Below are 15,791 nucleotides of genomic sequence, written 5' to 3'. Positions count from 1 at the left end.
CACCAAGACTGCATTTATTTGAACAAAAACACCATAAAAGAATAGTAGAAATAAAAATATTAATAGTAATATTTAATATTATTAATATTTAATAAATAGTAATAATATAGAAATAAAAGTTAAATAGTAGGACAATTTTAAATATCTGTTTTTTATTTGAATATATTATATTTGTGATGCAAAGCTGAATTTTCAGCATCATTGCTCTCAGTCTGATTTGCTGCTCAAGAAACATTTATTATTATTATTATCAAGGTTAAACGCAGTTGTTCTGCTTCACATTTGAGTGGAAATTGTGATTGCTTTATTTTTAGGAATCTTAGACAAACAGAAAATTCAAAAGAACAACATTTATTTGACAAATGTCTTTACTGTCACTTTGATCAATTTAATGCATCCTTTAAAAAACATTCTGACTCCAATTTAACAGCCCTAATTTTTACCAAAGCTAAAATGAGAAAGAAAGCGTTAAACAGCAAACAGTGAAGCAACGCAGACCCTCCTGCTTGTGTGCGTATGATGTCACTCCTGTGAGAGACTGCAGACGAGGACGGGTACAGTGAGAAATGTGCTGCAATGAAAACAAACGACTCAAATGTGTGATTGGTGGACAGCACAGTCCAGAGAAAGACATCTTGTGTTGGGAAGGATGACACTGCCAGTCATCAGTGACACCGAGACACACTCACACACTTGTTCTGATTAAAGCCGACAGACCATCAACACTCACGCTCGGGCATGTTGTTCTTGTCCTGTTTGTTGTTTATTTACAGCAAGGATTTTTTACGGAACCTACTGAGCTGCTTACTAAGGCCTCACACGTTATGCTTTACGGCGGGTGTTCACAAACTTTTTTGTCAGCCAAACCCCTTTAGCCCCACTTTGAGAAACCCTGCTTTATGGAAAAGTTTAAGATTTTTTACTTTAGTTTAACTTGATTTACTGAAACAACTAAAACTAAATATATAATAAACAAAAACTATATATATATAGACATTTTAAAATAAAAAAACTAATAAAAATGTCAAAACAGATTTTTTTTTTAAGATTTAAACTAAAATTAACATGAAATTAAAAATTTAAAACTAAATGTAAATATTAATACATAATAAACACTTGATAAAACAGATTTTTGAAGCATGTTTCAGTTTTTCTACTTTTTATTCATATTTAATTCAATGCATTACTTCCTGATTCTTTGCATTTATTTGTGAAATCTACTATGAATTTCTGAGTGAACATTTTTTCAACACTACTTTTTGTTTCAGTATAGTCTTGCATGCACTTCACAAGAGAGGCACTATTTATTTGTGTCCTTCATGGAGTTGCAGCATAGAGTTTCTTTCTTTCTTTCGCTGTACATTATAACTCTCTTTTTTCCGACCTTCCAGTCATTTTTTCCGAGCTCTTAGTCCAAACAGAAAAAAATGAAAGTGCTGTGTTATATAGAAACAAACTGGCTGTAGGTTTTACTTTGCTTTATTTCCTCTCAGATGTCTCCCCCTTCGATGATTTCATTAGACCCTGCAAAGCCTCTGAGCATGTGAGCAGGTATAAATTACTCTCATCTGGGACAGCCAAAGCACAATCACTATCTTCTGCAGCACTACCATTCTCTCTCTCACACATACATAAACATATATATGAACTGCAAGAATCAATCATAGTCCAAACAAGGAGCCCCTGTGGTGCCAGCAGTCCCCTGCTTGTTAAGAGCCGCCTACAGCGAGTACACCCACAAAGACACACACATGCGCACACACAGGTAAGAAAATCTGAAGAGAGTGAGCAAAAGAGTGAAAAAGCACATGGAAAGAGTAGTTTTCTCAGATGTGGAGCTATCTGACGCTACGGTATGGAAAATCATCATCATGCTGAACCTACGGAGAAAACACGCCACCACCGCACACTAAAAAACACACATATACCTACAGTACACATGTGCACCTCTGGTCAAAGATTATGACGCATTTGACTTCTTTTTCAAAAAGCTTAAATGCATAAAATTAGTTTTGTAAGCAAACATAAATTTTGCTTACATGACATACAAAATTACAAAATTACCATTCAAAAGTTTGGGGTTGGTAAAATTTTGTAATGTTTTTGTAAGAAGTCTCTTTTCTCTTTTATAAGAATTGTTTTCTATGTTAACATATTTTAAAAAAATGTATTCCTGTGAATGCATAGCTGCATTTTCTGCAGCTATTACTCCAGTCTTCAAATATATGTATGTATAATATTTTAACATTAATATATTTTTTTGGAAACTGTGATCAATTTTTTAAGGATTCTTTGATTAACATAAAGGTCAAAATAACAGCACTTTTTGTAAAATTATAAATGAAAAGTCACTTTTGATTAATTGAATGCATCCTTTCTGAATAAAAGTATTCATTTCTCGAACTCCAATGGTATCTATATAAATTAATTTACTTTGTTATTTTATAGCTTTGATTATTTTATTATTTAAACATTAAAAAAATGGTATAAAATAATGAATATTTAACTAAATGAGTAAATTTGTCCAAGTCTTTTACCAGCATTGTACATTTAAACATAAAACTAAACCAGAAGAATTAGTATTTTTAAAGCCTTTTCTTATATTTTCAAACGGGGGAACTGGAGTATTGCGTTGTGTGCACATACACAGTGATCGTAGTAGCGTAATAGATGACACTCTCACACTTACAAAAGAAGATTAAGCATGGTAAAATCATTTAGTATAATTAAACATTTTAAAATACCAAAGTTTCAGTCTCTCTTTAATCCTTCGTACCTTTCCTACCTGTCCAGAGACGTTGTGCTTCACAGCTCGCTCTGTGAATACTAAATCGATTGCAAATGTGCCTTCTGACTTGTATTCCTCCTTGGCTATAACATTAAGGGCGCATGGAACATTTTCTTGGCAGGAGACGCCAATTTTTTACAGTTTCCTTCATCTCTCCTTATTTTTTAAAGGCGCTCACTGCTGTTTTTTATACCACAAAATTTTGGCTTGTGCCAATGGGAAAGAAAAAAATACACTGAGTCTCCGGAGCCCTTGGAGAACATCAAACAAATGTGTGTGTGTGTGCACCATCTGATTTACCTGCAAAGTAAACAAACAGCAGAGAGAGAAATATTGTAAATGAAGAGCAGTCCTGGACTCTTGCAGTGTGAGCATGTGGCTGACACACGGTCTGATCCAGTATGTGTGTATGATACACTGTGCCTAATGTATAACGTATACAGAGCTCTCAGACTGGACATAACGCACGTACTAAAGCACTTTTCATAACACAAATGACTGAGTCAAGAGTCGGGGAGTGGAGAGAGAGTACAGTGTGTGTAGTTGATGTGCTTGTGTTGGCAGTGTTTCAGCATTCCACATTCCAGTGTGATATTCTGCACTGTGACCTTAGAAAACCCACCACACACACACACAGCACTTTCCTTTGACACCAGTGCTCGTCACGTTCTCCACCTCTCTTAATTCAGTCTCTGATTTCTCTCATCAGATCTTTAACCGTAGCCTTTAACCTTCCAGTTCTCTATTTCTCAGTCTGACTTCCTTCCATGTCAAGCTTTGACTTGTAAATATTCAGAGGGGTGATGTGTGTTTTGTGCTCTCAGAATTCCTCACTCAGATCTGTGTGTGATTAAACACTGGATTAAAATCCATCATCTCCTGTTGAGCTCTGATACTTACTAAAGAATATTGAGGTTCCCATGTGTTTGAGTCCTACAGGCACGAACGTCTGTTCACACACAGACACACACAAGTATTTTCTGGTGACAGCTGCAGTTACACACACACTGAATGCTTACACTCACCCCATCTGAGAATTCTACAATCAACTTGACCTCTAGAACTCTCAGAATTATGTTCTCAAGTATTCTAGGACCCTTGGATTCATGTAGAACTCTCTAATTATGTTGAGTAATGTGCTAGGATTCTCAGAGTACTGTTCTAGAACTCTCAGAATAACGTTTTAAACCCTAAGAGCAATGCACTGTACAGCACTCAGTGTTCTAAAATCCTCAAAGTAACCTCTCATAATAATGTTTCACAACCCTTAATACTAGAACTCTCAAGAGTAATTTTCCAGAGCCCCCGAGAGTAATTTGCTAGAGTAATGGTAAATTCTACTTTGCAGCACTCAATATTCTAGAAACCACAGACTAATGCTCCAGAACTCTTAGAGTAAGTAATGTTCTAGAACACTCATGATATCAATATTCTAGAACTATCAAGGTAACATGCTACTGTAGATCCCAAAACAAAAACGTTCCCCAACTCAACAGTAATGTGCTACAACTTTCATCATTCTACAATTCAAAATAAAACTCTTACTATAACTGAGCACTTAAAAGATTGTACTCATAGAATGGACTTGTTATATATTAAAAAATTGAAGTTATCAATATAGTATGTCAAGATATCCGTTAAAAGGATTTTGCATATTGTATTCTTTTTTGCATTAGATACATGCTCAAAAGTCCACTATTAGCTTGCTAAATAGTCACACCCTCCTCATAAACTATGTCAACCTTAAATGACCCAAGTTGGCTTAGACAGAACACCTTCAGGCACTCCTGCATACATATGCACCTGTGTGAATACGTCAAACGCCTGAATGTGTGTCAAAGAGAGAAAAAACTGAATGTGAACAGAGGGAGATTAAGAGTTCTGAAGATGAAAAGCCAGTAAATCCTAATCAGCACACAGACACAAATACACTTAAGAGGTCAAAAACACACACACACACACACACACACACACAGACAGCCTGTGAGCACATGATCCAGATATCACTCTTGTGTTTGTCTGTATGTTTAAACACTTTCACTTCCTTTAATCAAGGGATCCTTTCCAAGACGAAACTCCAAGGTGAAATATAGGATTATACAAACACACAAGCACATACGTTTACTTAGCTGTCTAAAAGACTCCTTTTGTTTTTCAGCCAAGCTAATTATAATTTATACAGACTAACCCAAATCCAAACTCTCACCGTTTTGCAAATAAATAAAATACAAAACTGCATATTTTATACACACACACAAACACACTGAAGGCTGAGAATACACGACCGTTTTAAAACTTTGGGGTGACTTTTTAAAAAGAAAGTAATGCTTTTCTCCAGCAAAGACCGTTAAAATTTATTAAAAGTGACAATGTTTCTATAAAATATTTATCTTTCAAACAAATGCTGTTCTTTTGAAATTATATTCATCAAATGCTGAAAAAAAAATGTAGCCTATCAAAAAATATTTCTGAAGGATCATACGACACTGAAGACTGGAGTAATAATGAAAATCCAGCTTCACGTCACAGGAATTAATTACATTTAAAATATATTCATATAAAAACCGAATAAAAAAAAAAGAAATGAAAAATGTAATATTCCATTTTACCCAAATGTTTGAATAGTAAAGATACAATGGTTTTTGTTAAAAATTGCTCAGTCATATGATAGACATCGTATGAGCTACAGGCCAGAGAGAGAAATATATGAAGGGCTTACGTATAATAAAATGTATAATATTTATCTTCTGCTTTTTCTAAACATACAAGCCTGTGACATACTAGCATAAAGAGCCAGCCAGACTATTAGTGTGTATTCTGCAAATAAGACTAGCAAATGCTCCCTGCCAGATGTGAAATATCCTGTGTGTGTGTGTGTGTGTGTGTGTGTGTGTGTGTGTGTGTGTGTGTGTGTGTGTGTGAGAGTGTGAGAGTGTGTGAGTGTGTGTGTGTGTGTGTGTGTGTGTGTGGCATGCTTAAACATTGCTCAGCATCATTTAAAGCCAAACGCTTATACTGTAATGCTAAAATTTCCTGACCAGATCTCCTGCACATATACACACATTCATACAGGCCTTGTGTGTAGAGGTGTGTGTTAAGTTTTCCTTCACTAAATGTCTCCACAGGGATAGCAAACCGTGAAATAACCAAAATTTTTGGGGACCACCCAGCAGTCTATATGTATACAGACACATATGAGTGTTTATGCTGAATATCTCGGAATAAATATTACTGCATTCTCCTCACATACAGTACATACAGTTATGCTCAAAATAAGAATTATTCACAGACGACGCAACTGTAATTTCTACAAATCATTTGAGGGCTTTCTGGTCAGTGTGAATATTTGGCTTTCAGCGGATGAAGCAGACAGATATTCAAATTTGTTTGCAGTTACAGAAAACCAAATAAAATCCTTGAACTGTGCCATGCAAAACCACTATCTTTGTTTGCACAATGTGTGTGTGTATGAGTGTTAATGTCCCAGTGCCTGTTGCAAAAGGAGAAAGTGCAGAAGTGAAATAAATAAACGTTTCTGAGCTCTGATGAAATCCAGAAAGCTTGTGTGAATAGCGTAAGGTGGTATTAGTTTGGCTCCGAGACTAAAAGTACCCTACAGATGGATATTTGCTTCATGGCTGCAGAGTTTTTAATGTGACAGAAAGATTGCAAATCATATGCATGCAGCTGAATATTCATGCGAGACGAATGGTGCGATTTAAAATAGAGTACTGTACAGTCGTTTATTATGGACGTGCTCTCTTGCTTTCTCACGTGTAGGAGGCAGCTCCGGGCAACAAGCCATGCAACATAAATATGCGTGACACTGAAAATCCTCTATATTTGTAAATGTATATTTCGCTCTCCCTCTCTTTCTAACTGATGTGGTGCTTAAGATATTACCCTTAAAAACCCATCTGAGAGAAATGATGTCTATCCCAACGCTCGGCCACAGACTCCATGTGAACTGCCGCTGCCCTTATAGAACCCTGAATGGAGCCCAGACAAGGTATGTTGGGTTATTTGGTTGCCTTGACACCAGTCTAAATCAGAGCCAATCCTGTCACTGCCAACGTACTGTGGAGGCGGAGCATGTGTTTGTGTGGGACCGCTGTCATTTTGCCACAGAGCTTTTTGTTAGAAAACTCTGTTACAGACTTCATGCTAAAAATCTAATATTTTCCAGAAAAGTTAACTAAAAAAAAAAAAAAAATGTGTTTGCATTTCTGGAGTATAGAAAACAGTTTGCAAAGCAGTAAAAGAATAGAGTTTTTGTTTTAATATATTGATTATATAATAAAGTTTGGGTTTGGTAAGGTTTTATTTTATTCAACAAGCTTGAATTAAATTGATCAAAATGTGACACAAAGTGCATATTGATAGTTTTCTTTTCTCTTCTAGGGGAAAAAACTCAAAACACCGATGATTATCCTGCTCTATAGACTGAGAATGATCTTCCCCCGCGACCAATCAGCAAGTATCAAAATCACATTTAAAGGCTGCGATGTAACTAAAGCCTCTTTTAACATTGTGTCATCACAGGACACAGAACATCTTGTCAAGCCATTTTATGTTTTTAATAGATAAAAGTAGCATAACCTTTGCTGAAAAGTATGTAAAAAGAGAAAGTAGGAAACCCACTGAGACCAACAGGTGCCAAAGCCTCAAACACACACACACACACACACACACTCCCAAATGTATGCCGAAACATGCACGCATGCAAATACACACCGATTCTTCTACGTGAACTCATAATTAAGCACACACAGAGCTCAACACACCCATATGCACAAACAAAAACACTTCTGTATGTGGATGCATATGTATAAGGCCCGGAGTGATCTAATTCAAACACACCCAGACACACAGACACTTTATATATTTGCCTATTAACATACTAATCATGCGCTATCCCACCATCACTTCATCCGGTGGCATACAGGGTCCCTCTGTCTCGGCACACAAAAACACACACACTTTATTTCTCACACTCTCTCTTTCTCTCGTTTATCCTGTTATCTCTGTAAACAAACGACAGACTCTCCTTTGCTCCGACAGAGTGGGGGGGGGGGGGGGGGTTTGCCTTTCATTGTTTTAAGAGCGGGAAGATGCTCCCGTCTGATGAATGGGGCTTTCTGGAGCTGAGAGCCATGAAGCTTTACACACTCTCATTTACAGGCCTATTTTTCACACTCTTATTATGAAACACACACACACACAGCCTTTCTTTCCCTTGTTATCCCATCCCCCTGTTCCTTGGCATTTTCTCTCCGGTTTCATCCCTTGTTCTCTGCGTTCTTTCCCGCTCACCGAGACGGGCGGCCTAGATCTGTGTCCAAACTGCTTTCCAGGCCTATTCCCTTACACACAAACGCATGCCAGAATTGATTCGCTGTGTTTCTGTTGTGCTTGTCAACCGTTTTGCCTTACTATAGGAGCTCCAAAAAAACACACCTTATCTCTTTCGCATTGGGTAAGTAACACCAGAAAGAATTTATTTATGATGGCTCGGCCTTTCACTGAGGAAGACGAGCCGCTGAGTTTTGAGCCTTTTGTGCATCTGCTGGAGGAGGAAAAGTTTGGAGTCATTAACGCCCATGGGACACCAACAGAAACTGACCTTTAGGAAACAGCTCAGGTTATTCTGAAAAACCTGTGGTGTTTTGTTTTTGTTTGGTTTTTAAACAAAATGTACAGCATACCAGCAAAATAATTTAACGAACATACAGCATGAACAGTGAAATTTAGTTGGCAACTTATTAATGCTTAAAAGCCAGTTTTATTCAAAAGGTGCACTCAGCAATTTTTTCCACAATAAAACATTTTACAGTACTACAAACAGATTTTAAATTTTATATCTTAATGGGAAGATTTTATTCTACATAAGTGGGTCTTCTCATTATGGCTGACATTTTGATATCATATGACCAAATACTTATAAAAAAATAAAAATGTATTGGTAACCATTTGGTTTTCAGACACATTTACTGCTGAAATTAATTAATCAAGACTGTGATTAAAGTGCATTTCTACAAAGGGAACAGAGATAGCTTTTTGGGATCAATTAAATATGATTCAATAGAATCTCAGGGAACAAAACTGAATCACCTGAAAGCTTTTGCATGATGCTGCACTAATTTTGCAAGAACAAAATTACAAAGTGCACCTTTAATAAACACTTTAAAAAGACTAGTTATAGTTATGCGTCTGATTCAGTAAAATTACTCATTCATTAAGTGAATCATTTAAAATGAAATAACTGACTCACTGAACAAGCCACTTTCAGTCTTATACTAAACCTTTTAAACATAATCAATATTAATAATTAGCCTATATATAACGCAGCAATATAATTATACAATAGGTTTAAACACAATTTACTTTGATATGTAAATGATTGAATAACTTTATTCAATGACATTTTGTTTTAAAAACTTTATTTATTAAAAGCGTTAAATGAATCAGAATTGCTAAGTGGAATCAGAATCCAGATTACTATTAATGAGACAGATGAAAAATGCCTTCGATGTCCTACAAAGTCGATCACGAAAAAAAAAGCAAGCAAACAAGCGCCACCTCCCCACACACACGTCCACACAAATATGCAAAACAAAAATCTAATTGTATAAAAAAATAATTGACGTAACTGTTGAGCTGAAAATAGGAGGACATATCAAGACGACAGGGGCGATGCTGGGGTTGAGCCCCCCGAGAGAGCAGCAGAGAATGGGTGAAAAGAGAGGGAGAGGGAGAGGAAGAAAGGATCAGAGGGAGAGAGGTTGGCAACGATGAGCTTCTGGCACCTTCTACATAGAGCTCACCGTACATGGTGCCAAAAAATGGCAGACGAGGCTGCCCCCGTTCCCTCGCCTTTTCTCCATCTCCCTCTCTCTTGCCCCTTGGTGATCTTGATCATCCCTTTCTCCTCTTCCTAAAGAGGTTTTATCTAATGAGCTCCATGAGAATTCAATCTAACTGCACTAATGCAGAACTTCTACTCCTATAGACTGGAGTTATGGCTCAACTTTCCACGGCTGTTGCATTGTATTTGCGTGTGTGTGTGTAATGAGTAGGCCTGTGCTGTTACTGAGCTCGGCATTGTGTTCTCTGATTCGTAACCAGAGTCGTTGTGAGTGGGCCATATTACTGTCTCTATCTCCCTCTCTCTTGCTTTCTCTCGAGGCACACAAACACACTTTTTTTGCTTTTAAATCTTTCAGCCTTCCGACAATAATAGGAAATGTAATTTTACAATTTATTTTAATTAAACATTTTCAAAACATTAAGAATATTCAATTTTTTTAGAATATTATTTTTTAGAGCTAAAATATATTATATGCAAATGGTTTTGAAAATGTGTGTGTGTGTGTGTGATATATTCACTTAATTTAAATGTATATATTTTTAATAAAAATGTACATATTTTAAATATAAATATATATGTGTGTGTGTATATATATATATATATACGTGTGTGTGTGTGTGTGTGTGTGTGTGTGTATACAGTGTGTCTATTATATATGATTTACGAAAACAATAATATTATAAATGTTTTAAAAATGTGTTTAAAATAAGAAAATAAATAGTAAAATAATATTGACTAATTAATAATTATTTATATGCATTATATGCAATATAATGATTCAATGTGTAAAACAACATTAACCTTCATACATTTGTATTAAAACATTTGTTGACATTATTTCAAGGTGTCCCTGTTACAGTGTAATTATACATTTAAGTACGGAGTAATATTAATGTACTTACTATAGGGTTAGGATTGGGGTTTGGCTTAGGGTTACTTGCACATAATTATGCATAATTTATTGTTATTATAATATTACATGTAACGTGTAACAAAGACTCTTTAATATGTGTTACCAAACATTTTAATGTATGAGAAATGCATGAAATGACTGCATAAATAAATAAATGGCCTAAATAAATATGCAAATAAATAATAGATTCTGATTTAGAAAATTTGAATCTGATTCACAGAAATTAATGGATCTTTCTAAAACTCTATAAAAATAATCTATATTATAGATTTCTCATACTTCCATGTTGTGGGACACGAAAGGGCTGATATAAAAAAAAGTTGATAAATAATATACCATATGCAAAATCATCTCAGATAAATTGTAAATATTCAATAATATATTGTCTAGCACAATGTAGATAAACAGATTTTATGTTTGACACTAATATAAAAAAAAAAAAAAATAAGACAAAGAAAGAGCAGCAACCGAGAAGAAAAAGCTTTTCAACTTTTCCTTCTCTGTCTGTCCCTCATGTGGAGTTAAAAGCAGGTGCTCATTCAATAGAGCTGATACCGGTTTATTTGTGTTAACATGTTTCACTTTTACAATCCTTCCTTTGTGCTCTTTAAAAAGCCCATAAATGTCTGTGGTGAGTAGGGAGCTGAGAAAGTAAAACCCAGAGTTACAAGCAGATCTACGGTTATACTTCACATCTTTCTTGGAATGAATCAAATATAAAGGCTTAAAGATCACTTAAACTAGTCAAGAAATGCCAGAAGCTTAATAGCGCTGCAGTGACATATTTAAGCAATAAACCCAAAGCCCAGGTGAGTCAGAGCAGAGTGCGGTCCTAAATATAGAACAAATATAGGATTACAGAAAATGATGCAAGGAGATTCTCCACACAAATAAATAAATAAATAAATAAATATCTGACCTATGATCCAAGGAGGTGAATTTTCCTTCCATTTCAACAGTCTATCAGATTTTCAGAAACAGCCAGGAAGACAGGAAAAGTGACAAAAGAAGGAGAGAGGAGACACTTGGAAGTGCAAGGAGTGATGAAAGAAAGAGAGACGCGTTATGTACACTGGCTGGAAGTGAAATAATGTGTTTAACAGCTATTCCAAACATTTCATTTCCAAACAAAACGCTCCCACAATGCCGCATCGAGACAGAGAGAAATCACTACTGCACGCTCTTACGCATGTGCTCATTTCAGAAACGGGTCAAGCCTTAAAGTCCAAGAAAATTACAATAAATTAAATTAGAAAACAGTAATAATTACTAAATCAAGAATTTTTTTTTAACAGATAACAAAATGTTAATTTATTTTTAATCATTTGCTGTGTAAGAAGTTAAAAAAAATAATTATCATTATGTATACTGAAATTATTCCGCAGGAAAAAAAATGTATTAGCTGGATGGATGTTTTATAGAGATTTTTCTTATTTAACAGGCTTTTTTATTTCTAAAGAGCTGCAGTTAAATGCACAAAATGGCAGAAAGCACATTTTTCACACCTCTTCAATGGTTAAATATGAAATTTCCTGTGTGGAGTGTTAAAGTAGGGAAAACTTTAAATTATGTTCTCATAATAATGATATATTAGCATCACTAACAATAAAGCCCTGGATATAAAATTAATATTGTCTTTACCCAAAACTACTTCCCTCTGTTAGGACGACTCTCCCCATAATCACCATTCTTAAATGGAAACACCTTTAACACACATTTACCTCCAATACACCTGGATTACAACTTAAGGGTCTTGCAGAAATAACCAATTCATTTCGCACTTCATTCAAAGTCTAAATTTAGCAAAGTATGGAACATTTTCAAGTCAACTCCCAAAAACCTGTCAAGCACAGGGTATTGGTAAAAGATTCAGCCTCGGTTCAAACTCTAGTGATCAATTTCCTAGGCATTTAAAATGGAAAGCATTTAATATGAAAAAGATGAACTCTCCAGCTACCCATCACAGCATTATCAAGAATTAAATGGTTACATCTCTGTGTTTTAAAATCCCCAAAAAGAGAGCTGAAAATGAGTGCCCCGAGCACAAACACACTCAGTCACACACACGCATCTAACCGCACCAACGGCGTCGCAATAGTGCCAACTAGAGCAATTACTGTAGCGACTCCCGTAGCTGTCCTTTCTCTTGTTCTCTCTTGCTTTCTTATTGACACAAAAGAGGAATATTCGATTTGAGAGTGTGACAACGAAGGCCACATTTAATAGCCATAAACAAAGAGTTTGTGCTGCAAATAAACAAACACAAGGACAAAAACAAAAAGCAAGCCAATGAATTAAATGTTGAGCTGTAGCATTCAAGACAAAGAATGCAGAGATATTTTATTTCAAATTAGGATAATTGTGGTGTTAGTTAGGAATGCACTGTAACTGAAATCAAGAATAAAGTAACAGCTAAAAAAAAATACTGAATGCCCTTAACCACAGCGGCACATGGGGACTGTGTGTGTCTGGGGTTGAGAAAGGCCCCCTGAGCTCTGGCACAGGATGCGACGGGCCCCGGGATTGTGCATGGCTGCCCTGCAGGGTGCCAGTCTCCGGCGAGGCTATTTGGAGCCTGATAAAAGCGGCAGTGCACACTGGAATTAGCCTGATAAGATAAGACCGCAGCACAGCGGCAAACATTCTGAACGGGCAGCGCTATGGCCAACCCTGCTGGGCACAGAGTGAACCAGTGCGTGAGCTGACCGAGAGACTGAAAGACTGGCAGGGAACTGTTCAGCTGCTTATATTTTGTTAACAGCTCTTTTATTGTATTTAACTGAAAATATGCCAATTTTTTCCCCAATAATTGTGGTTTATTTGCAGTACCACAAAATGAAAATGAATTAGTCACAAAAGCAAAACAGAAAGAAGGCAAAAAAGCTATTTCAGATTTGTAATCACATGATTATGGATCTGTTGGCCTGAGTGTGTTTGGCCATTCAGATCTTGTGTGCGTCATTGAGAGAGTTAGCCGTGTCAGAAACACTGTTTGGCAGTAAACGTATGAGACTGTGCTAGTAACTTATCCATGAATACACACACACACACTCGCTCCAAAAGGATACGACTCTAAAACACACTGCCAATGAGAAAACAAGATGGCACCAAAGAACTGAAAAGGCCAGCCGTCTTGTGTTTTCTTGTGAATACAACCAACATAACATTTATATTAAACACAGTCACAAAACAAAAATAAAGCATCTTATTATAAACAATAAAACATCAAATAATTATAAAAGTACCTCATGAATTACTATGCGCAATGGCAGAAATGTATCAAGAGCTATTCACATTTCAGCAGGGTTTCCCATTTAATTAGTATTTTTAAATTTCTGGGAAGGATTTACTATATGTTTATTAATCTCTAGAATTAAAAGATTTTAACAACCTTGCAAAGTACAACTGTCTCCACAAGGCACAAAATCATTCAGATTTGAATGCAGTTGAACAGGATTTCTTCTATAAAGAGCATGACCACATAGATTATAAATACATCAATTTGCATGCTTTTTAAGAAAGACATTACATTTTTCTGACTTTTTAATGCATAGAAATCACTTTAAAACGGCCCTTGTGCCTGTAAAAGTGATTCCAAAAACCCCAGAACCGTCCTGAGAGTCGAATGCAGATGGATAGGATTTCTTCCATATAAAGCATAACCAACGAGATTATAAATTAAATACATGATTTTTAAAAAGCATGACGTTTTATGCCTGCAAATCACAACTTTAAGTAGTAGCTATTATTATTGTACAAATGTTTCCAAAAAGCACAAAATCATCCTGAGATTTGAATGCAGTTCGATAGGAGCATAGCCAAATACATTGCAAACTAAATATATACTGTACATTTGCCTATATTTAAAAATTACTTTGAATGTTTTCATGCCTACAAATCACAACTTTAACTTCTTCCATGAAGTGGGAAACCTGTTTGAGGTATAATTTCAGCTCTGGCCGCAGAACAGACACTCAAAGCAAGCATTTATAAGTGTGCTGGATGTGATGGTGATTATGTGGGTGTCATCTTACCCTTAGTTCTGACCCCTCTCAAATAATCACGGTCAAGTATCAGTAGCTGTAGGACAGAGAAAGAGAGCATAACCCACTTACCTGGCATGTGGACGAAGTAGGCCAGGTACAGGTCCAGCTCCTTGACAGACACACCAATGTGGTGCGGCTGCACGCACAGGGTGTGGTTGGAGCACTGTGGGGACTTGACCAGTCTCTCTCCGTCTGTGCTCTCCAGAGGGCTCCCCTTGAACAGGATCACCATCACCAGGTCCAGGCGCCAGACCTTGTCGGCTTGCCGCAGGCAGTCGATGCGGCGGATCTTGCCCTTCTGGTCGGGGTTGGACAGCACGCAGCACGGCGGTTTCTTCCCCGTGATGGTGAGCACAAAGTCTTCACGGAACTCGGGCCGGATGTCCTTGCGCAATTTGGCCAGCAGCCGCGACGCCCACTTCTGCTTGATCTCGGGCTTCTCGCCCAGGAGTTCGTCTTTGACAGCGCGCTCCTCATCCTTGGACATGCGCTTCTCGTGCTTTTTGAAGTACTTGCGCTTGCGGGCCTGGAGATTGAACCAGGTGTAGGAGAACGCCCGCACGTGCGGGAGGAGAGCCTCGATGAAGGGATGGAATTCATCCTGGAGGGATGGAGAGAGGGAGGGAGAGACGGGAAGCAGGGAAGAGGAGAGGAGGGAAGGGGAGAAGACGTTAGAATCTCGGAGCATGATTCAGCGGCGCTTTGTGAAGGAAGGTAAGGGAAACGTGTGAGTGCGTGTTTGCCAGGATGACAAACACACACACACACACACATACACATAAACATTTGTCATAAGCATCACATAACAGACAATGCTATTCTAGTTTAGAATTAAGAACAACAATTCCTAGCCATAGTATATAATAAAACTACAGACTATGCTATTATGAAAAACAAAACAATAACACACTGAAATTTTAAGTAACCTCACTATTTTCTTTTGCATTTTTTACACTGACATTTTTGTTTCAAAAGATCCTTTTCTCAGTTCAAAACAGACAATGATGTTTTTGAGGGACAGACGTAAAGAGTCCACAACAGCTGCTCACTGTCGCTTGTGCCAAGCCCTGCTACCGCACGTCCTGATCCAAACTACATCGCCACACGGCAGACAGAAGCAGCACGCCACAGACAAAATGCACAAGACATGCAGCAAAACAACTAAATAAAGCAGCT

At 36.9% G+C, this 15,791-nt stretch overlaps 1 protein-coding gene across 18 annotated transcripts in view; it reads right to left on the bottom strand.

Moving 5' to 3' along the window:
- Positions 1–15,791, bottom strand: part of nfixa (nuclear factor I/Xa) — an 87,090-nt gene that overhangs the window by 36,260 nt on the left and 35,039 nt on the right. For all 18 annotated transcript variants that reach the window (XM_059554686.1, XM_059554697.1, XM_059554695.1 and 15 more), the window contains one exon: positions 14,685–15,216. In XM_059554686.1, coding sequence (XP_059410669.1) covers positions 14,685–15,216 — 532 coding nt within the window. The remainder of the gene's footprint in view (positions 1–14,684; positions 15,217–15,791) is intronic.

Source organism: Carassius carassius, chromosome 7 (genome assembly GCF_963082965.1).
Source record: "Carassius carassius chromosome 7, fCarCar2.1, whole genome shotgun sequence".
Taxonomy (NCBI): domain Eukaryota; kingdom Metazoa; phylum Chordata; class Actinopteri; order Cypriniformes; family Cyprinidae; genus Carassius; species Carassius carassius.
This window is presented reverse-complemented; position numbering and strand designations above follow the sequence as displayed.